This window comes from Seriola aureovittata, chromosome 10, assembly GCF_021018895.1.
Source record: "Seriola aureovittata isolate HTS-2021-v1 ecotype China chromosome 10, ASM2101889v1, whole genome shotgun sequence".
Lineage (NCBI taxonomy): Eukaryota > Metazoa > Chordata > Actinopteri > Carangiformes > Carangidae > Seriola > Seriola aureovittata.
In genome coordinates, this window is record NC_079373.1 from 22,442,501 (window position 1) to 22,466,554 (window position 24,054).

The following is a 24,054-nucleotide window of genomic DNA, read 5'->3' on the forward strand; positions in this document are numbered from 1 at the left end:
TCATGGAGCCTGAGGATAAAAAATACAGAGCTGGAAATGAACATAAAAGGTCCACTTTAAATGACACTGGGAAAAAATCTTTTCCCCTAAGAAAATATGAGTTATTGCCAAATGTTGAGAAATGGTTGAATTTCATCCACAATGCAGCAGCGTGAATTTACCTCCAGCAGCCAGAGACATTCTGGCAAATCCAAACACAGAAATGGTTCTGTGATTCTTCAGATGTACACATTCCCTCACCTCATGAATATACACACAGACATGCACACGCTCACATATTTGGTGGTTAGTTTGCAGCCCCCCTGGCACAGAGCCATATGTAATATAACCTGGAGTGCAGAGACAGACAAAGCCTGACCCTCCTCTGTCTGCCTGACTGTGTTGTTCTTTCTACATGAGGAAGAGAGAGTTGTTAATAGAATATAAGTGAGCTCTTGTAGTGCCCTTATTATCACTTCTATTTCCCCATCCTGTTCTCTCTCATTCACAGACAGACAAAACAGACATTATACAAGGTCAAACAAGACAGACAAGGGTAGCCTTACTGTATCGGCTGAGGTTGTTGATGTACCTTTTTTGCTATTATCAAACCTAACTGAAGACACATGAGAACTGAAGTAACATGACATTTGCTTTCAATAGATAAATAAGTAAAACAAGGGCTGAAAGCTGTACAGGATGAGATCATCATCCCAGCATAAAAAGATCAGAGTCAGATTTTAGCTGCCAGTGTGTCAACAACACTATTGAATAAAGCACAGATCCGGGGGGAAAGAAAGGCCATAATCCAAAATGACAAACAGAAAAAAAAAAGTTTTTAGGCATATGATATTTAGTTTCAGTAATTTTGGTTTCCAATATACACACTTACTTCTCAACTAAAACTAGAAAATGAAAGGACTGACAAACACGCACACACATATAGACAAACTAACCTCAACTGACTTTGCACATGCACACACACAGTATGTAAATGCACAGCGACACGTGTGTGTGTGCGGGCTTGTGTGTGTGTGTGTGCGAGCTTGTGTGTGTGTGTGTGTGATTTACCAGTCCAACTCTCAATTGTGCTGGAAAGGTTTTGACGTAGTTGGTGGTTTTCACAGCAGTTACAGCGGGGGCAGGGGGGAGAGGCCAAACACAGAGCTTTGTATTATTCTGGAGAAAGAGCTGACGGTTTCTGATTTAAGAACTGATTTTGTGCGAAACTCCCAGTCATATTAAGCTGCTGCTCCTGCTTTAGGCTAAATGTACGATCAGTGTACAGCCAGTCTTATTACCAGAGTCATGGGAAACAGAGAATGGATCCCTGTGTGATTCTGAAAAAGCATCAATTCTCAGTTCGTTTGTTTATTTTTTTTCAAATCATAGTTATTTTCAATGTGACTTGTTGCTATATTAGTTTGACAGGGTTTTAAACATTATCAGCAACTGAAAAAACTTAACACATGTTGAGTCTCACACAGGAAAACACATCCAATGCTAACTGAAATGTGTTGCAGTACTGAAAAGACAGAACAGTGCTGCAGTAATGTGCAAATGAACTGTTGCTGGCATTAATCTCTCTTTCTCTCTCTCTCTCTCTCTCTCTCTCTCTCTCTCTCTCTCTCTCTCTCTCTTTCTCTCTCTGTCTCTCTCTCTCTGTCTTTGCAGGTCTATTTAAAGGCCCCTATGATCTTGAATGGGGTGTGTGTGATTTGGAGAGGCTGGATCGACCTACAGAGGCTGGATGGGATGGGATACCTGGAGTATGATGATGAGAGAGCACAGGTAACACATGTCTTCTCACATAGTGTAACGTTTGTATGCATGCACAAAAACTCCACAGCCTCCTTTTGCTTTGTTTTCCTCTTTTCCTCCTGAAATCACATTGCAATCTCTGTCTTGTTTAAAAGAAAGAAATGAATTTAGTTTTTGCCCCAACTCTTTTCTAACCTTGGAACGTCTTTATCACGGAAAAAACAGAAAACTAAACCGACTATCACTTTCTATTTCTGTGTGTGTGTGTGTGCAGCATGAGGACGCTTTGGCCCAGGCAGCTTTTGAAGAGGCTCGCCGCAGAACCAGAGACTTTGAAGACAGAGACCGATCACACAGAGAGGATCTAGAGGTGAGAGAGCCTGAGACTGTTGTTCATGTTAATGGGGGGCTACTTGTCTGCCATCTCAAAGACAATGGGACTGTTACTGGACTGTGTAGCTCCAACTCTCCTGTCCTGTAACAGGACAAATCTGCTTCCTTACCAGACCTCCCAGGGCCTTGCAAAGCCAGTTTAAAACTTATAAACTGTAGTAAAGATTTTTGGTGCAAGATGCTAGTCTAGGAAAACTGCTATGAAACTGACGAGCATTGTTTCAATTCACATCTGCTGTACCTCTGACCACAGTTATAATGACTGATGGGTGTAGTCATTAGTGTGCTCTCTTCAACCGGTAACCACACCCAACAGTGAAGATTCAGTGTGGTACTAAACACACCCTGAGTACACTTATGCATCGCTGGAGGTCAGCAAAAACAAGAATGTGAAATGAATGAATAATTCACATGATGTTTTAGTTTGAAATGAGAAGCAAAGACCAAAGACAGTTTAGCTCATTGGTCCAATGGTATGCAGAAAAGGTTCATGTCATTGTTTTGTCTAATGTACAAGTTATATGAAATTATTCTTGCCACAAACGAATGCCTATATACCTATGAAAAGTGAAACTTAAAGTTTGTGGGCTGGCTTTGCAAGACTAGTCTTACCTAACTGGAAATTTAATCATCTCTGATTTACAAAAATATAAAGAAACACAGCATCACCTATGCAGCTTGCTTGCTGTTTCTGGCTTTAATCTATTCAGAAAATTGTCTCTCTCAAATGTCAAATTGAGCATACAGTTATTTTCTGATGAGTTTCACAACATCATAATATGCATAATGTCAAATATATATTGATTGATGTTTAGAGGAAACTAAACACCATTTTATTAAAGCCACAGAGTCAAATTTCCAGTTAGATTTTCTTTGCTTAGCGCTTGAAGCGGCTTAGGGTTGTGTGATGTGTGATTGTGTGCTTCAGTTATTTCTTATTTGAATAGAATTTCAGTTTGATAGGTTTAGTGCATGATCAGTTTGATAATAAATCTAATCTGATAGTTGATTTGATTTAATATTAATGAACTATTGAATGACTGGTTCAGTTTTGTCAGGTGTCCCACAAGCCTCAGAAGGGAAAGTAGTTTACTCACTTTGTGCCAGATTTAATTTAAAAATGCCTGAAATTTGACATAATAACTATAATATAAAATTATTTCTGAATTTGTCAGCTCCTAAAGTGTCTCTAGTTTATGAAATGTAATTGTTTAACAGTTTGTGCTGTTTGCAGTGTCTTATGTGTAATTTAAATTCACAAATTCACATGTCATAGGTTTGAAATTTGTAACTGTCCCAAATGCATTTAATTACTTGAGACAAACTCACTTTCCCGGCAAGGCTTTGGGGAGATCAGTGGCATCCTTCCTAAGTTGACGCCCTACGAATGAACCCCAAAATTGTTTATTTTTTAGGACCCTGTGGTTTCTAAAATCTGGGACTGATGACACACAGACAGACAGCCAGCAGAAAAGAACAGGGTCTGTGTCCTTCATTTCTCACCATCTATCACACTGTCATGCACTAAACCACCCTGTGTGTGTGTTGCATGTTGTGTGCAGTTGTGTGTGTGTGTGTATGTGTATGTGTGTGTGTGCGTGCGTGTATCTACCTGTTTAATTTAAATATGTGCATTCTTGTGTTTTATTTTCTGTGTCTGTCACCACAGGCAGTTGTGTGTGTGTGTGTGTGTGTGTGTGTGTGTGTGTGTGTGTGTGTGTTGTGTGTGTGCAAGTGTTTGTTAGTGTGTGCGCAAGTGTTTTTCTATGTTCATGAATGTGCATGCATTTCTAATGAACTTAATGACTGTAATATCTGCTCCTGCTTATTTTAACAATTTGCATACACACACACACACACACACCCACACACACAAGACTTACCACAGCTTTGCAGCACATGGTCCTACAGAAATTAGATGGTAGAAGAAAGGCAGGAACACAGCACATGGAGAGAAGAGAGGGGGGAGAGACGCACAGACGAGGAGAACAGAAAGACAGGAAAGAGAGAGAGAGACATTTATTGAAGGTCGTCTTTCATCTGACTGATCTCATGTTTCTTCCCTGAGGCTCTGAGAGAAAAAGAAAACCTTGTGTCTCCTGCTAAATCAATATAAGTGCCACCACTTAAAAAAACGCTGATTTTTATCATGTATGTATAAAATGAATTCGATATGGTACTAAATATTATTTAGACTAGAGACAAGTGTGGAGAGATTGAAGGTCGTGTAAAACAAAGCTCCCTTTAGGTCTTTCACCCTCATGGGGTTATAAGATTTTGTATCCTGTGCTTTGGCACTTTTTATTGCTTTTACCGCCGGTGCCCCTGATTTCCCTTGAATTTCTTATATTAGCTATTATAAATATTTAGTGCAAAGGGCAGACAATGAAGCAGAATGAATGATAAATTTGGAAGGGATGTGAGTAAAGGTGCATGGCCCATATTTGAAAAAGCACACGCATGCTTCCGCATCTGTCATAAGAAAGTGTAGGAATAATAATGTTGTTTATTTGAATGTTAAGGTCATATTTATTATTTGTCACATACACATGTTTGACTTAAATACCTACAGTAAAGTGATAGTTCTGTTTAGAAGTTTACATGAAGGTCAAGTCACCAGAACAGGTACAGTTTGTATGTATTCAAGCTGGAGCCCTTTAACAGCTCCTTGGGCTCTCCATCTCGGTAAAGCCAGAGCAGTGTTGGTTCCAAGGTCAGACCGAGAAAGAAATTCATACTTAGACTTATCCACTGGGACTGGGCCTCATGAATGACACTGATGGAGCCGGTAAAATTTAAAAATTATCTTCTCTTATCTTATGTCTTTGTCAGAGGCCTACATGGTTTCTTCAATGGAGGAAAATCTCGAACTTTGCGTTCACCTGAATGCTGCGTACGGCACTGTGCCATCTTGCATGTTGGCCGTCACTGTGTGTTTATAAACATGGGGAGGGCAGACGGCTTAACAGGAAGGACTCAATACACTAATATGCACACACACATGCACTAAGATGCACGTGCCGCCATCCCGAATACCAAAATAAAGAACTGAGAGATTCGGATTACATCACATACAGAAGAGGTGTTACTTCTCCTCTGAGGATGTCATTATTCCACCTCATCTTTACATAGAAAATAAATAGTTGTTTTCCACTATACTATCGTTTAAAATCACACTTCCTGAACCTTCAAGTGAACAAAGAGCCTTTATGTTAGCCTAGCTTAGCATAAAGACTGGAGACAGGGGGGAACAGCTAGCCTGGTTATGTCCGAAGTAAAAAGAAACATTTGTCATCAATGTGCTAAGCAGTCATGACTCAAAATAATGGACAGAAATACTCCTGTTGTCTTGCAGATGATGAGATAAGAACATTGGGATATGTATTTCATAAAAGACCATTTTAGCATTAAGATGGACAGAAACAGCAGTCACAGTGCGATTCTACAGCTCTGCTCTGAGATGTTTCTTTGGGTGTGACTGATGAGCATTGCTGAATAGTTACAGAGATACAGCGTCAGCATTTCTGTGGTCTGAACCCCTTTTTTCCTTCTGTCTCTCTCTCTCTCTCTCTCTCTGACTCTCTTTATCTTGTTAGCTGGCAATCTAGTTATGTCTCTACCCTGTCTATACTGTGTGTAGTTCAAAGCCGCAGTTAACTTCTTCTGTCTGTCAGAGAGAAGACAGAAGTCGCCACATTGGTGTTGTATTTGTTGCATAGTATAAAGTTAAATGAAATGAAATCTTTCCACCAATATAAATGGCTCAGGCAGAACAGCGAGTGAGAGAATAGCAGAGAGAGAAAGACATGAAAATGTAATGTTAGTCATGTAAGGCTAGGCATGGGGAAAAGGTGCCGCACCATACATTTAATTTTTCATGTCTGATGAACAGTGGTTTACTGCTCAAACATTACTCTGCCAACAAAAGGAAAAGTTTAAAAAACAATATTCGAACAACATATCAGTGTGGTTTAAATGTGTACTGCACGGGCTTTAACTGATTTCTGATCTATAATAGACTGGAGTCACCATAAGTGGTATTTGTCAAATTCAAATTTAACATTTTCAAGCCAACATCTGAACATAACAAAACATCTGTATAACAATACTTAAACCATATGAAACCAATGAAAAGCCTTTTAAACCTTATCAGTAGCTGTAGTACTTCTGTGATTACTGTTGCTATATGATCAATCAGAATTACATTTTAAAAATGCTGCAGAGGAAAATTATGGCACTCTGATGTTTATTGGGTTGCGTAGGTTTTATTATAATAAAGCTCAGCAGAAAAACATTAATGTTTTTTTTTCCATGTGGGTGCTCACTGAATATAAAGATGTTTCCCTCTCAATTCCTGAGGCCTTGTCAGTTTGGCAGATACAACATTTTTCATCCAAATGCAGTGATACTCCAGTCATTCAAGGTCAGAAGGTACCTGTCAGAGTGATGGATGGAAAAGCAATAGATTGAGAAGAAATGCGTGTTTTAACTCCACAGTGCACAGACACACTCACACACACACACACACACACACACACACACACACACCACACACACACACACACACTCAAACACATACACACACACACTCCCAAGTGCTCAGCAAAAAGAGATTTGGTGGTGAATGATGAGCTGGCACTGAAAGCATTAATATATCATTAGTATTGATTGCCATCAGACCCCCTACTTTGACTTATACACACACACACACACACACACACACACACACACAAACACACACACACACACACACACAAATTCACAGACACATTCAAATACTGTACAGGCACATATATGCACAAATCGCAGATACAGCAAATCTACTCAGTTCACCATACACACACACACACACACACACACACACACACGTACGGACGGACAGACACACACACACACACACACACACCCTTCTCCAGTATTGAGTTGTGGTGAAGGAGCCTATAGTGGCCCAGCAAGCTTCCGTCTGTGTGTGGATCAATACAGAAAGCTCTCCTCCTGCCCTTATGATTAGCAAAGACCACTCCCTTCTACAATGACCAACAATACACTCAAAGCTTTCCGTGTTCACTGTCTCTTACAATTTTGAATTTGTCCTATCTCAAAATAACTTTTAATTAATACTGTAAATTTCAAACAGATACATTTATGTTTGACAAATAACAAATAACATGTTAAATAGGAAATATTATGGGTTACTAAGGTGGCGCACATGGTTAGAGGAAAAAATGAAGTGAAACTGAATAGGCCTTTCTCACAGTAGACATTTTAAGTCAAACACAGGTTTAACTAATCACATCATTATCACATGTTAATGTTATTAATTCTGCAGATCATATGAATCAGATTCACTTGGGAACAATAATAATACTAATAATAAAAAAAAGGATTCTGAGGCTAGCAGTTGCTAAGATAGAGCTCAACAAAATTTGTTCAGAAAGCAAAAAAGTACAAAGTAAACTAATCGGAATAGCCAACGTTAACATTAACAGCTGTTTACTTACCAGTCTAGAAGAAACAAACACTGTCTCCAGCAGTGGAAAGCAACCTTTTTGTTTTGCTTCTATTTCTGTCACTTCTTTTCTTCTCGTGAAGTTAGCTAACCATCTAGCCCCAGCATGGTCATAAATCACTTTAGCGAACTTGTTAACAAACAGTTGCCTATTTACACATCTAGCAGTTACGGGGCAACATTATTCATTTGGAGACATTTTTCTGTCAACATGGCAATAGTCACTCTCCTTTTCGCTCTGTTTTTCATCCCCACCAACTCCTGAGGGAAATATGTGACTATAAATTCTTCACTACATTCTTACCTTCTGCCTCACTACATTACCATCACAGCACATCTAGCCTTAGCCCTGAACGTTGGCTGTGCACATGCTGCAGAATCATCCATTATAAACTTTATTCCCAGGGAGACTGGGAGGACACAAACATAGCCTACGAGCACAGATGGTGCTATAATGAACAATCAAGAGTTGATTTCATTGTGACTCCACTTTGAAATCCAAAAAAAATCAAGTCACTCTAATTGAGCCACACATAAATATTTGATAGCAGCAGTTTTGAGAAAGCAACAGACAGCTTTCCAGAGGAGACAGACAGAAACTGGAGTCAGTCTGGCTGTGAGGATTCAAAATGGTAGTATGACATACTGTATGTGTGTGTGCATGTGACTGTGTGTATGTTGCTATTATGGTGAGTCATTGAGATGACACAAACTACATTCCAGTTGAACTAAGCAACCCCTTTACTATCTCTGTCTGCATTTCTGTCTGCTCTGCTCTCTGCTTCACCTCTGCCCACACTTTCTCACCTCTCTCTCCCCTCTACCCCTTCCGCCATCTCACCCTACCCCTGCTAAATTCCCTCAGCTCTCACTTAAGTGTAAACATATAACCACAAGTATTTTTTTTTTTACAGCAGGAGCAGGTTCATGCCACAAGCTCACAAACACATACACACTATACCCACTCATGAAATAAATTTAAAAGTCTTGTCATGCTGATGGTCTCTAATGATGACCTAATGATCCTTCATTGTGTGTGTGTGTGTGTGTGTGTATGTGTGTGTGCGTATGTGTGTGTGCATGTGTGTGTGTCTGTGTTTATCTGTGTCAGACAGCCAGTATGTCTGCCAGTTTATATGTCTGTCAGTCTGTCTGCCTCTCTGCCTGTCTGTCTGCCAGCTATCTTGACTAAAATATCAACATCAGTAAAGTGTATAAACAGTCGCACATAACTTATTATAAAGCTTTCTGGCTTCCTCTAGTGGCACTTTGGGGATTTGCAACTTCATTTTGCAGTCCTATATCACTCTGTCGTTGTAGAGGAGCTTTTTTTTTTTTTTTTTTAAACAAACGAACCAAACTTAGTTATTTTCACATTTGGGTTCTACTTGGTTAACTTTTTGAACCCTTGGAGGTAAAACTTTACTCAACCCGCTATTATGCATTTATAAGCAGTTTATAAACAGTTAGGCTAATGAATGGTTTATAATGCACTGCTGTGAGCAGATATGAGGCCATGTTTAAAGTTTCTTTGTCAACATTTATAATTGCTGCTATGAAGCACCCTGCATTTCCCATACGCACATGTCTTTCATCAGACCACCCTTTTGTCCTAAATTCTTTCAAACTACATATTTCCGGTTTATAAGAAGAACTTACAACTGTAACTCTTCAGTCGTACTTTGACATTGTCAGCATTATTGTTTCCGACATTAGACAGCTCCTCCAGAGCCACAGAAGACATTATTCAACTGTCTTTAAAGGCTGCGTAGTTCTCTTCATGAACTTCTTGTGCAGAATCAATGGAGTGACCCTAAAACCCATATCAGTACATAAACAATTTAAAATCCTAACCTTGACCTACAAAGGATTTTTACAGACTTAATAATCACTTAACAAATGTTTATTACACAAAATAAAATAGTAGTGGGCAGTTATAATGATATCTGGATTTTAAATGTTTATATTGATGAATAATTCAAACCCTAATCAAGCATGTGTCCTACAAGTCTGACATAAAATTATCAATCAGTCAACCTATTAACATGGTTATCCTGACCTCCTCAGACAGATAATATTCCAGAGCTTAGGTTTCCTTGACAGCGACACATGTTTAAACGTTATTGCAGTAGTTGTGAGAAGACTAAAGCATGTAGGCTTTAACAACTTACACTGCTGATATGAGGCGCTAAAAAAGACTTTTATAGGCTGTTATAAGCCAATAATCATTATATATGTGCTGTTATAAAGACAGTCAGGTAAATGTTACTGATGCAGAGAATGTTTAAGTGTGTTGTATATCATATTTAAAAATTGTACTTAATTTATTGTATTTTTCTCTCTGATCCCTGTCTTACTATCCTTCCCATCTCTTCCTGCCTTCTCATCTGTCTAATCTCACTCCTCTCTCTATCACTTTTACCTCGCCTCTTTTCGTCCCTCTTCTCCTCTCCTCTCTTCCCCTCTTTCATCCTTCCATCTCTCTCTCCCCAGTCCAGACGACAGCAGGACCCCAGCCCTGGCTCAAACATGGCCAACGCTGATGTGGAGCACAAGATGCGCTGAGGAGGAGGACGACGATGAGGAAGTTGGGGAGGGAGGAAGAGGCGAAAACCAGGGCTGGCAGTCCATTCATTTTCAACACAATCAACTGGGGGGAAAAAAAAGTCAAAACGAAACTGCAGTTGTAGACCAATTGTTCATCATTATTTCCTAACAGGTTTGATATGCTCATTTTCACATGCCAACCATTTTTTCAATATTTGAATGTAGAAGAAAATAAAATTCCTGAATTGATTGAATTGAAAGTGAATAAAAGCCATAGAAAAGAGGGATTAAAAGGGTTATGGCCACAACAGACCTGGACAAAAAGTAGTTGAATATATTTTGATACAGAGGAAGGAACATGAGCAGTTGATTTAGCATTATATTGTAACTGTGACACATACAGAGTTGAAGTTGTTTCTTGAGTCAGATGAGAGTTGCAGATATAAAAAGGAAAGATCAGATATTTTTTGTCCAGGTCTGAGAGGATTTGATGTGTAGGGGTAGTTTCCAGTACCAAAAGTATATTTTCTATTAATACACGATGTTGAAAATAGAGGGAGAGGGGTCACAAGGGGGTAAAGATGTTGTTAACGGGGGAGGAGGAAGAGAGACACAATCTTTGTTTGGCTCAGGGTCACGATCGGGGCTTATTGGTCAGGATTACCAGTAGAGCATGCATCAAAAGTGAGGTGTTGACAGTCTGTGAAAAAAACGATTCTGCATTGTTCAGTGTTGTGCAACACTTCACATTTGTGAACATGCCCTTGTTAACCCACACTATATCCAGCTCACTTCCTGAAACCTGCTGTTTTCTGAGACCAAAGTTCACTTTGCTGGAGAAGGGAGGGAGGCAGGGGATTAAGAGGGGGAAAATTTAGTTGCATTTAAAAAGATGGCAGGTGGGAGGAGAGCATCCAGAGAGACATTTGCCAGGTTCTAGGGTTAAGAAGTGTTTGCTGTACTATAATTTGAATTATTTCTCTAAACTTCACTGATGGTGAGGTGCCCATAACAGTAGAATCACAGGTTATGTAGCAACAACCTTGAGGCAGGACAGATAACAAAGACAACTGCTAGAAGCCATTAAGGAAATGATTTTTGTGGGGAGGGGGGTGTTCAGTTCAAACATCCTTTGTCTTCCAAGGGGTTTGCACTATGCCATACAATCAGTCTTGTTCTCGACATGGATTTTCTTTATATGCATGAAACCAAACACAGGCCTACCTATGTTCTTTGTTGTTCCCTATGCAGCCTATTTATCGTCAGAGCACTCTCTGTACAGCGCTTTGATCAGGAATAAGTGGGTGATTCGAGGCTGTGTCCTTACATAGGTCCTTGCAAACAGCAGCACGCTCAAAAAAGCACAAAGCGTCTGTGTCCCTATGCCATATTTTTACTCATGTTAATCTCTGCACACATATGAACATAAAATAGAGTGTACCATACTTCTTTTTCAAAGCCCTTGGCTCATCATAACATGACATTGCTGTACAGCAAAACAATGTATCTCCAAACTTTGGTAATTTGAATTAGAATTTTTCAGAAAAACGTCCTTTATGGGCTGAGAAAAATATCCTATTTCATAAGCCAAGTAAACCATTTAAAACCCCTCTGTTTTTTGTTTTTTTTTCAGAAAAGTTCATTGTCACAAAGATGAAAACTTGATTTTTCCTTAGCTCATAAAAAGTCATTGTGTGGGGATAAGTTGTTTTTTACAGCCATGATATGTAACATAGTATTGTAACATGCTACTAATACAATGGATCAGCCCAGACTCAAGCTCACAAACTCTTTAAAAACATCACATGCACATCAGTTGCATGTGTCACATATCACTTCTGTCTGTCTATACTATAGAATAATTCTATACTAGAATAATTGGATTGCAATCAACATTAATAGTTTATCATTGCAGATCATAGACTGTATAGGTACAAATCCAGTTTAGTTATACACTCCAGCCATTGATCGATCAATCACCCACAGATTCCTCATCAATGAAGGACTGGAAAAACCTGAATGCAGTCTAAATACTATTCCCTGTCCTTTTACAGCACTAGTGTAATGAAATGGTATGTTTTGTTATCTTATCGTTTTGTTTGTGTGAAAGTCATGATGTTTACTTTTTCTATTACTTCTCTCTCTGTATATGTATTCATTTTTGTCCATCTTTCAGCTTTGTTATGAACTAGTAGTAGCAGTGCTAGGCTATTTTATGTTAAGTTTAAAATTACAAAATTTATCCAGACATTTGGGAGTTTTGAGGACTTTTGTTGCCTTTGTTTTTCATGTGTTCTTTTTATTAATGTTCTTTTTATTGTTTTTCTTTTGTTTTGTTTTTGTTTTTCTTTCTCAAGGAAATCCACTTCCTGGGTTAAATACATTGAATGTGGATTGACTCAAGCCCTATTTTTAAGCGACATAAATGTTTTTATATTGTGCAACGAGAAGCTCATTTCATTTTCCAGTGTGCACTCAACGGTTTTATTATAATTATTATAACCAAGAAAAATGTTTTGTTCATGCTTTTCTTTCTTGTAAGTATGACTTATTAAGAAGTTTGAGCTTTACATGAACTAAGAAAACTGATGATTTTTTTTTTCTTATTTTGTACATTGATAGCCATGTGTTTGTAACAATTTACAAAAAGTTCTGGAGTAAGGTTGTTGCTAAAAACAGCAGTTTGAATTAAAATAAAAAAGTTAAAATGTATTGAAAACTCAAACATGATAAACTTGATGATAGGTCCCTGCATCTCCAGCCAAATCATCAAGCTCAGGGTACAACAAAAATCTCTGCAGGATTTTTATCCTGAAATTTGGATACTATACAGGAGGATATTATTGGGGTAACCTAAGGTCAGAAACTTTCTCATTGGCAGCCTTGGTTGATAGCTTTCCCACAGAGATTTGTGCAACTGGGGGAAAAAAACTTAAATGTTCCCATTTTTTCTCAGAATACACTGATCCTATGAAGTCAGCTGGCCTTGTGACCTGGTGTTTAATTAGCTGAAGAATGTGGAAAACATACTTTCTGTCTAAGTGTACCTTCATTGTGATGAGTGGTGGGTTTTTGTAGTATGGGCACAGTTTGGTATTGTTAAGTTGAAAAGTCCAGCAGGTGAGAAGTGAAGTGGCGTTAATGACTGTGGATAATGTGAATGGGTAGAAGGACGCATTAGAACATTTGGATGCATGGAGCTGGTTGTGGCCCAAGATGAGGCTCAGGGCATGTTAGTGAAAGCTGTCATAGGTTTACATTTACAGTGGCTGTTATGTTTCCATGAGGCTGGATCCAGTTCAGATCAGGGAATCTGTAATTCATAAAGTCTATACAGTGGTACGCACTAGTTTTTTCTGGTTTATCAGTATTAACATTGGTGGAAACTGACAGAGCACTGGATATGAACCAGTACAGTACAATGAGAGGTGAAAAGCACAGTAGGTGTCAGAACCAGCACGGTTTGGTGGCTTTTGTAAGTCATGAGTTGAATGGTTATGTCTGTAACACAGCTAGACAATGGGCTAAGCTGTTCACCTGCCATAAGGTTTACTGTAACAGCTTTCATGCTGTGATAAATCTTAGAAATTACACTACCAGCCATTGGTGGTCTCATGAAAAAACTCCACCAACACTTACAGTATAAAGAACAATTTCATTCTAAAACCAAAACATTTCGACTTGTGGCCTTCATCAGGCTTATGGGTCACTAGGAACCCTGATGAAGGCCACAAGCCTTAGCATGTTAGTCTGGCAGTAAAGCTGTTCATCATACTACAGGTGTTGCTGAAGTTTTAACCCTCTCAGACTGGCTCCCTTCTCCATGCACATTGGGTTAGTAGGTGAAGTTGTGCCAGTATTCCCAACTCTGCCTCTACCAGGCTTATGAACTCTGCCACAACTCTTGATCAAAGCTGAAAATTAATCTTTATGGATTTAAAGAGGTTAAGAGACATAAGTGAGGAAACAATTGTGAACAACAAACTAAGTCACATTTCCAGCGCCACCCTGTCCCCACCACACCAGCCCAGTGTATCATTATACCATTATTTGGATGATTACCAGTGTAAACACATTAGTTGAAACTTCATCCCTCAATTTTCTTAATGCAGGCATTAAGGCAAAACATAAACCACCAACATTTTCTTTCTGTCTTTTTTTTTTACCAAAACTGTTAATGTTCTTATTTGTTTAAGTTATTTATACTTTGGTTTTATTTGGAGATTCAAAGAAGAACTCTGTGGCTTGTACACACTCTCTACGTTTCTCTTTCCTGTGTGTGTGGTCTATCTTTTCCTCTGTTTTAGGGTTGAGCTTCTCCTCTTGGAGGAATTGGAAATATGAGATATTCAATTCAAAATGTTAGATGTTTTTCATAATAAACACATATGAATTCATGTATTTGTGTCTGTCTTTTTTTCGTTGAAATAGGTACTTCACTAACATATCATTCTCCAAGTATGCCATAAAAATGTCCTAAAAAATGTCAAGGCATAATAAGGCATGAAAATGTCATAAAAAATGTCATAGTATAGTATGGCATAAAAATGACATAGTATAGAAAAGCATAAAATGTCATATTATAGTAAGGCATGAAAATGTCATAGTATAATGAGGCATAAGATGTGGTAAAAATAAGAGTATAGTAAGGCATAAAATGTCACAATATAATATGGCATAAAAATGTCATAGTATAGTAAGGCTTAAGAATGTCATAAAAAATGTCATAGTATAGTAAGGCAGAAAAATGTCATAAAAGTGTCATAAAAAATGTCATAGTATAGTAAGGCATAAAAATGTCATAGTATAGAAAGGCATAAAATGTCATAAAAGTGTCATAAAAAAAGGCATAGTATGGTAAGGCATAAGATGTGGTAAAATTACAATATAGTAAGGCATAAGATGTCACAATATAATACAGCATAAAAATGTCATAGTATAGTATGGCATAAAAATGACATAGTATAATAGGGCAGAAAATGTCATAATATAATAAGGCATAAAAATAACATAGTATAGTAAGGCAAAAAAATGTCATAAAGATGATATAGTATAGTAAGGCATAAGAATTTGATGAAAATGTCATTGTATAGTAAGGCATAAAATGTTATAAAAATCATATAGTATAGTAAGGTATAAAATGTCAAGAAAATGTGATAGTATAGTAAGGCATAAAATGTCATACAATGATGCAGAATAGTAAGGCATAAAATTTCATAAAGAATTCATACTATAGTAAGGCATAAAAATGTCAAAAAATCACATAGTATAGTAAGGCAAAAGATGTAAAAAAAAAAATGATATAGTATAGTATGGTATAAAAAGTCATAAAAAATCACATAGTATAGTAAGGCAAAAAAATTATTAAAAAAATGATATAGTATAGTATGGCATAAAAAGTCATAAAAAATCACATATTATAGTAAGGCAAAAAATGTATGAAAAAATCATATAGTATAGTATGGCATAAAAAGTCATAAAAATCACATAGTATAGTAAGGCAAAAAATGTATTAAAAAATTATATAGTATAGTATGGCATAAAAAGTCATAAAAAAATTACATAGTATAGTATGGCATAAAAAGTCATAAAAAATCACATAATATAGTAAATCAAAAAATTATTTAAAAAATGATATAGTATAGTAAGGCAAAAAATGTATAAAAAAATCACATAGTATAGTAAGGCAAAAAATTTATACAAAAATGATATAGTATAGCGTGGCATAAAAAGTCATAAAAAATCACAGAGTATAGTATAAAAAGTCATAAAAAATCACAGAGTATAGTATGGTATAAAAAGTCATAAAAAATCACATAGTATAGTAAGGCAAAAAATTTATAAAAAATCACATAGTATAGTAAGGCAAAAGATGTCATTAAGGGTAGCCAATTAACCTAATGTGGATGTTAGTAAGAATGGGAGAACATGGAAACTCCACAGAAAAGGATTCCTCTCCTGAGATTTGAACCCACGGCCTTTGGATTGAAAGACTAGAGATTTAACCACTGGTCCAAGCTGTGACATGAAACTAGATGAAAAAAATCATTGTGTAGTAAAGTATTAAAACATCATAGTATAGTAAGGCATAAAATGTCATGAAAATGATATAGTATAATAAGGCATAAAAATGTCATAGTAGGATTAGGCATAAAATGTCAAAAAAATGATATAATACAGCATGGCATAAAAAGTCATAAAAAAATTACATAGTATAGTAAGGCAAAAACTTTATAAAAATTCACATAGTATAGTAATGCAAAAAATGTATTTGCATTTTTTTCAAAAATCACATAGTATAGTAAGGCAAAAAATGCCATTAAGGGTAGCCAATTAACCTAATGTGGATGTTAGTGAGAATGGGAGAACATGGAAACTCCACAGAAAAGGAGTCCTCTCCTGAGATTTGAACCCACGACCTTTGGTTTGAAAGACTACAGATTTAACCACTAGTCCAAGTTGAGCCATGAAAGTAAATGAAAGAAATCATTGTGTAGTAAAGTATTAAAACATCATAGTATAGTAAGGCAGAAAATGTCATAAAGATGATATATTATAATAAGAAATTAAAATGTCATAGTAGGATTAGGCATTAAATGTCATAAAATGATATAGTATAATAAGGCATAAAAATGTCATAGCAGGATTAGGCATAAAATGTCATAAAAATGATATAGTATAGTACGGCATAAAAAGTCATAAAAAATCACGTAGTATAGTAAGGCAAAAAATGTATCTAAAATCACATAGTATAGTAAGGCAAAAAATGTATTTAAAAAATGATATAGTATAGTATGGCATAAAAAGTCATAAAAAATCACATAGTATAGTAAGGCAAAAAAAGTATTTAAAAAAATGATACAGTATAGTATGGCATAAAAAGTCATAAAAATCACATAGTATAGTAAGGCAAAAAATGTATAAAAAGATGATATAGTATAGTATGGCATGAAAAGTAATAAAATGATATAGTATAGTAAGGCATAAAAAGTCATAAAAAATCACATAATGTAGTAAGGCAAAAAATGTATACAAAAATGATATAGTATAGCATGGCATAAAAAGTCATAGAAAATCACATAGTATAGTAAGGCAAAATAATTATTAAAAAATTGACATAGTATAGTATGGCATAAAAAGTCATAAAAAAATCACATAGTATAGTAAGGCAAAAAATGTATAAAAAATGATATAGTAAATTATGGCATAAAAAGTCATAAAAAATCACATAGTATAGTAAGGCAAAAAATGTAATAAAAAATGTCATAAAAAATCACATAGTATAGTAAGGCAAAAAATGTGTAAAAATTGACATAGTATAGTATGGCATAAAAAGTCATAAAAAATCACATAGTATAGTAAGGCAAAAAAAATATTTAAAAATTGACATAGTATAGTATGGCATAAAAAGTCATAAAAAATCACATAGTATAGTATGGCATAAAAAGTCATAAAAAATCACATAGTATAGTAAGGCAAAAAAATTATAAAAAAATGATATAGTATAGTATGGCATAAAAAGTCATAAAAAATCACATAGTATAGTAAGGCAAAAAATGTATAAAAAATCATATAGTATAGTATGGCATAAAAAGTCATAAAATGATATAGTATAGTAAGGCATAAAAAGTCATAAAAAATCACATAGTATAGTATGGCATAAAAAGTCATAAAAAATCACATAGTATAGTAAGGCAAAATAATTATTAAAAAATTGACATAGTATAGTATGGCATAAAAAGTCATAAAAAAACACATAGTGTAGTAAGGCAAAAAATGTATAAAAAAGCGATATAGTAATTATGGCATAAAAAGTCATAAAAAATCACATAGTATAGTAAGGCAAAAAATGTATACAAAAATGATATAGTATAGTATGGCATAAAAAGTCATAAAAAATCACATAGTATAGTAAGGCATAAAAAGTCATAAAAAATCACATAGTATAGTAAGGCAAAAAATGTGTAAAAATTGACATAGTATAGTAAGGCATAAAAAGTCATAAAAAATCACATAGTATAGTAAGGCAAAAAAAATATTTAAAAATTGACATAGTATAGTATGGCATAAAAAGTCATAAAAAATCACATAGTATAGTATGGCATAAAAAGTCATAAAAATCACATAGTATAGTAAGGCAAAAAAAATTATAAAAAAATGATATAGTATAGTATGGCATAAAAAGTCATAAAAAATCACATAGTATAGTAAGGCAAAAAATGTATAAAAAATCATATAGTATAGTATGGCATAAAAAGTCATAAAATGATATAGTATAGTAAGGCATAAAAAGTCATAAAAAATCACATAGTATAGTATGGCATAAAAAGTCATAAAAAATCACATAGTATAGTAAGGCAAAAAAATTATTAAAAAATTGACATAGTATAGTATGGCATAAAAAGTCATAAAAAAAACCACATAATGTAGTAAGGCAAAAAATGTATAAAAAAGCGATATAGTAATTATGGCATAAAAAGTCATAAAAATCACATAGTATAGTAAGGCAAAAAATGTATACAAAAATGATATAGTATAGTATGGCATAAAAAGTCATAAAAAAATCACATAGTATAGTAAGGCAAAAAAAGTTATAAAAAATCACATAGTATAGTAAGGCAAAAAATGTGTAAAAATTGACATAGTATAGTAAGGCATAAAAAGTCATAAAAAATCACATAGTATAGTAAGGCAAAAAAAATATTTAAAAATTGACATAGTATAGTATGGCATAAAAAGTCATAAAAAATCACATAGTATAGTAAGGCAAAAAATGTATAAAAAATGATATAGTATAGTATGGCATAAAAAGTCATAAAAAATCACATAGTATAGTAAGGCAAAAAATGTATAAAAAAATCATATAGTATAGTATGGCATAAAAAGTCATAAAATGATATAGTATAGTAAGGCATAAAAAGTCATAAAAAATCACATAGTATAGTATGGCATAAAAAGTCATAAAATGATATAGTATAGTAAGGCATAAAAAGTCATAAAAAATCACATAGTATAGTAAGGCAAAAAATGTATAAAAAATCACATAGTATAGTATGGCATAAAAATGTAATAAAAATCACATAGTATAGTAAGGCAAAATAATTATTGAAAAATTGACATAGTATAGTATGGCATAAAAAGTCATAAAAATCACATAGTATAGTAAGGCAAAAAATGTATAAAAAATCATATAGTATAGTATGGCATAAAAAGTCATAAAAAACACATAGTATAGTAAGGCAAAAAATGGATAAAAAAAATCAAATAGTATATTAAGGCAAAAAATGTATTAAAAAAATGACATAGTATAGTATGGCATAAAAAGTCATAAAAATTAAGTAGTATAGCATAAAAATGTCATTAAGGGTAGCCAATTAACCTAATATGGATGTTAGTTAGCATGGGAGAACATGGAAACTCCACAGAACAGAAGTCTTCCGCTGAGATTTGAACCCACGACCTTCTGACTGAAAGACAACAGCTCTAACCACTAGTCCAAGCTCCAACATGTAGTTATGTGAAAAAAATCATTGTGTAGTAAAGTATTAAAACATCATAGTGTAGTAAGACATAAGATGTCATAAAGATGATATAGTGTAGTAAGGCATAAAATGTATGAAAAATCACATAGTATAGCAAGGCAAAAAATGTATATAAAATCACATAGTATAGTAAGGCAAAAATTGTATTAAAAAAATGATATAGTATAGTATGGCATAAAAAGTCATAAAAATCACATAGTATAGTAAGGCAAAAAATGTATAAAAAATGATATAGTATAGTATGGCATAAAAAGTCATAAAATGATATAGTATAGTATGGCATAAAAAGTCATAAAAAATCACATAGTATAGTAAGGCAAAAAATGTCATAAAAAATCACATAGTATAGTAAGGCAAAAAATGTATTAAAAAATGATATAGTATAGTATGGCATAAAATGTCATAAAAAATTACATATTATAGTAAGGCAAAAAAAATTATAAAAATTGACATAGTACAGTATGGCATAAAAAGTCATAAAAAATCACATAGTATAGTAAGGCAAAAAATGTATAAAAAAATCACATAGTATAGTAAGGCAAAAAATGTATTAAAAAAATGATATAGTATAGTATGGCATAAAAAGTCATCAAAAATTACATAGTATAGTAAGGCAAAAAATGTCATTAAGGGTAGCCAATTAACCTAATGTGGATGTTAGTAAGAATGGGAGAACATGGAAACTCCACAGAAAAGGATTCCTCTCCTGAGATTTGAAACCACAACCTTTGGATTGAAAGACTACAGATTTAACCACTAGTCTAAGCAGTGAGATGAAACTGAATGAAAAAAATCATTCTGTAGTAAAGTATTAAAACATCATAGTAGGATAAGGCATAAAATGTCATAAAATGATATAGTATAATAAGGCATAAAAATGTCATAGTAGGATTAGGCATAAAATGTCATAAAATGATATAGTATAGCATGGCATAAAAAGTCATAAAAAATCACATAGTATAGTAAGGCAAAAATTTATAAAAAATCACATAGTATAGTAAGGCAAAAAATGTATTAAAAAAATGATATAGTATAGTATGGCATAAAAAGTCATAAAAAATTACATATTATAGTAAGGCAAAAAAAATTATAAAAATTGACATAGTACAGTATGGCATAAAAAGTCATAAAAAATCACATAGTATAGTAAGGCAAAAAAATGTATATAAAATCACATAGTATAGTAAGGCAAAAATTGTATTAAAAAATGATATAGTATAGTATGGCATAAAAAGTCATAAAAATCACATAGTATAGTAAGGCAAAAAATGTATAAAAAATGATATAGTATAGTATGGCATAAAAAGTCATAAAATGATATAGTATAGTATGGCATAAAAAGTCATAAAAAATCACATAGTATAGTAAGGCAAAAAATGTCATAAAAAATCACATAGTATAGTAAGGCAAAAAATGTATTAAAAAAATGATATAGTATAGTATGGCATAAAAAGTCATAAAAAATCACATAGTATAGTAAGGCAAAAAATGTATAAAAAATGATATAGTATAGTATGGCATAAAAAGTCATAAAATGATATAGTATAGTATGGCATAAAAAGTCATAAAAAATCACATAGTATAGTAAGGCAAAAAATGTCATAAAAAATCACATAGTATAGTAAGGCAAAAAATGTATTAAAAAAATGATATAGTATAGTATGGCATAAAAAGTCATAAAAAATTACATATTATAGTAAGGCAAAAAAAATTATAAAAATTGACATAGTACAGTATGGCATAAAAAGTCATAAAAAATCACATAGTATAGTAAGGCAAAAAATGTATACAAAAATCACATAGTATAGTAAGGCAAAAAATGTATTAAAAAAATGATATAGTATAGTATGGCATAAAAAGTCATAAAAATCACATAGTATAGTAAGGCAAAAGATGTCATTAAGGGTAGCCAATTAACCTAATGTGGATGTTAGTAAGAATGGGAGAACATGGAAACTCCACAGAAAAGGAGTCCTCTCCTGAGATTTGAACCCACGACCTTTGGATTGAAAGATTACAGATTTAACCACTGGTCCAAGCTGTGATAGGAAACTGAATGAAAAATATCATTCTCTAGTAAAGTATTAAAACATCATAGTATAGTAAGGCATAAAAAGTCATAGTAGGATTAGGCATAAAAATGTCATAAAATGATATAGTATAATAAGGCATAAAAATGTCATAGTAGGATTAGGCATAAAAATGTCATAAAATGATATAGTATAGTATGGCATAAAAAGTCATAAAATTATATAGTATAGTATGGCATAAAAAGTCATAAAAAATCACATAGTATAGTAAGGCAAAAAATGTATTAAAAAAATGATATAGTATTGAATGGCATAAAAAGTCATAAAAAATCACATAGTATATTAAGGCAAAAAAAATCATTAAGGGTAGCCAATCAACCTAATGTGGATGTTAGTAAGAATGGGAGAACATGGAAACTCCACAGAAAAGGAGTCTTCTCCTGAGATTTGAACCCACAACCTTTGGATTGAAAGATTACAGATTTAACCACTGGTCCAAGCTGTGATAGGAAACTGAATGAAAAATATCATTCTCTAGTAAAGTATTAAAACATCATAGTATAGTAAGGCATAAAATGTCATAAAGATGATAAAGTTTAATAAGGCATAAAAATGTCATAGTAGGATTAGGCATAAAATGTCATAAAAATGATATAGTATAATAAGGCATAAAAAGTCATAGTAGGATTAGGCATAAAATGTCATAAAAATGATATAGTGTAGTACGGCATAAAAAGTCATAAAAAATCCAATAGTATACTAAGGCAAAAAATGTATTAAAAAAATTATATAATATAGCACGGCATAAAAAGTCATAAAAAATCATATAGTATAGTAAGGCAAAAAAATGTCTAAGAAATCACATAGTATAGTAAGGCAAAAAATATATTAAAACAATTATATAGTATAGTATGGCATAAAAATGTCATAAAAAATCACATAGTATAGTAAGGCAAAAAAAATATTTAAAAATTGACATAGTACAGTATGGCATAAAAAGTCATAAAAATTAAGTAGTATAGCATAAAAATGTCATTAAGGGTAGCCAATTAACCTAATATGGATGTTAGTAAGCATGGGAGAACATGGAAACTCCACAGAACAGAAGTCTTCCGCTGAGATTTGAACCCACGACCTTCTGACTGAAAGATAACAGCTCTAACCACTGGTCCAAGCTCCAACATGTAGTTATGTGAAAAAAATCATTCTGTAGTAAAGTATTAAAACATCATAGTGTAGTAAGACATAAGATGTCATAAAGATGATATAGCATAATAAGGCATAAAAATGTCATAGTATGATTAGACATAAAATGTCATAAAGATGATATAGTGTAGTAAGGCATAAAAATGACAAAGTGCAGTAAGGCATAAAATGTCATAAAAATGATTAGTGTAGTAAGGCATAAAAATGTCAAAAAATCACATAGTATAGCAGGGCAAAAAATGTCATAAAATGATATATTATAGTAAGCCATCAAAATGACATAGTGTAATAAGGCATAAAATGTCATAAAAATGAAGTAATATAGTAAGGCATAAAAATGTTATAAAAAATGTCATACTATAGTAAGGCATAAAAATGTCAAAAAAATCACATAGTATAGTAAGACAAAAAATGTATAAAAAATGACATAGTATAGTATGGCATAAAAAGTCATAAAAATGAAGTAGTATAGCATGGCATAAAAAGACATTAAGGGTAGCCAATTAACCTAATGTGGATGTTAGTAAGTATGGGAGAACATGGAAACTCCACAGAAAAGGAGTCCTCCCCTGAGTAAACCCACGACCTTCTCACTGAAAGATAACAGCTCTAACCACTGGTCAAAGCTCCGACATGTAACTATGTGAAAAAAATCATTGTGTAGTAAAGTATCAAAACATCATAGTATAGTGAGTTATAAAATGTGATAAAGATGATATAGTATAATAAGGCATAAAATGTGATAAAGATTATATAGTATAATAAGGCATAAAAATGACAGTGTAGTAAGGCATAAAATGTCATAAAAATGATATAGTGTAATAAGGCATAACAAATGTGATAAAAATGTCAGAGTATAGCAGGCATAAAATGTCATAATGTATTAAGGCATAAAATGTTATAAAGATAATATAGTGTAGTAAGGCATAAAAATGAGAAAAATGTCAGAGTATAGTGAGGCATAAAATGTCATAATGTATTAAGGCATAAAATGTTATAAAAATGATATAGTATAGTAAGGCATAAAATGTTATAAAGATGATATAGTAGAGTAAGGCATAAAAATGACATAATATAGTAAGGCATA

The 24,054-nt window shown here is 33.6% G+C and overlaps 1 protein-coding gene across 4 annotated transcripts in view; it reads left to right on the forward strand.

Annotated features, from left to right (window-relative positions):
- The window catches only part of cbfb (core-binding factor subunit beta), a 34,011-nt gene extending 19,425 nt beyond the window's left edge, over nt 1-14,586 (forward strand). The window contains exons 4-7 of one of the 4 annotated variants that reach the window (XM_056387727.1): nt 1,654-1,770; nt 2,015-2,110; nt 3,549-3,614; nt 10,141-14,586. In XM_056387727.1, coding sequence (XP_056243702.1) covers nt 1,654-1,770; nt 2,015-2,110; nt 3,549-3,578 — 243 coding nt within the window. In that variant the 3' untranslated portion in view covers nt 3,579-3,614; nt 10,141-14,586. Of the gene's footprint in view, nt 1-1,653; nt 1,771-2,014; nt 2,111-3,548; nt 3,615-10,135 lie in introns of all 4 variants that reach the window. The other 3 variants (XM_056387726.1, XM_056387724.1, XM_056387725.1) reach the window with 3 other exon arrangements.
- The last annotated feature ends 9,468 nt before the right edge of the window (nt 14,587-24,054 follow it).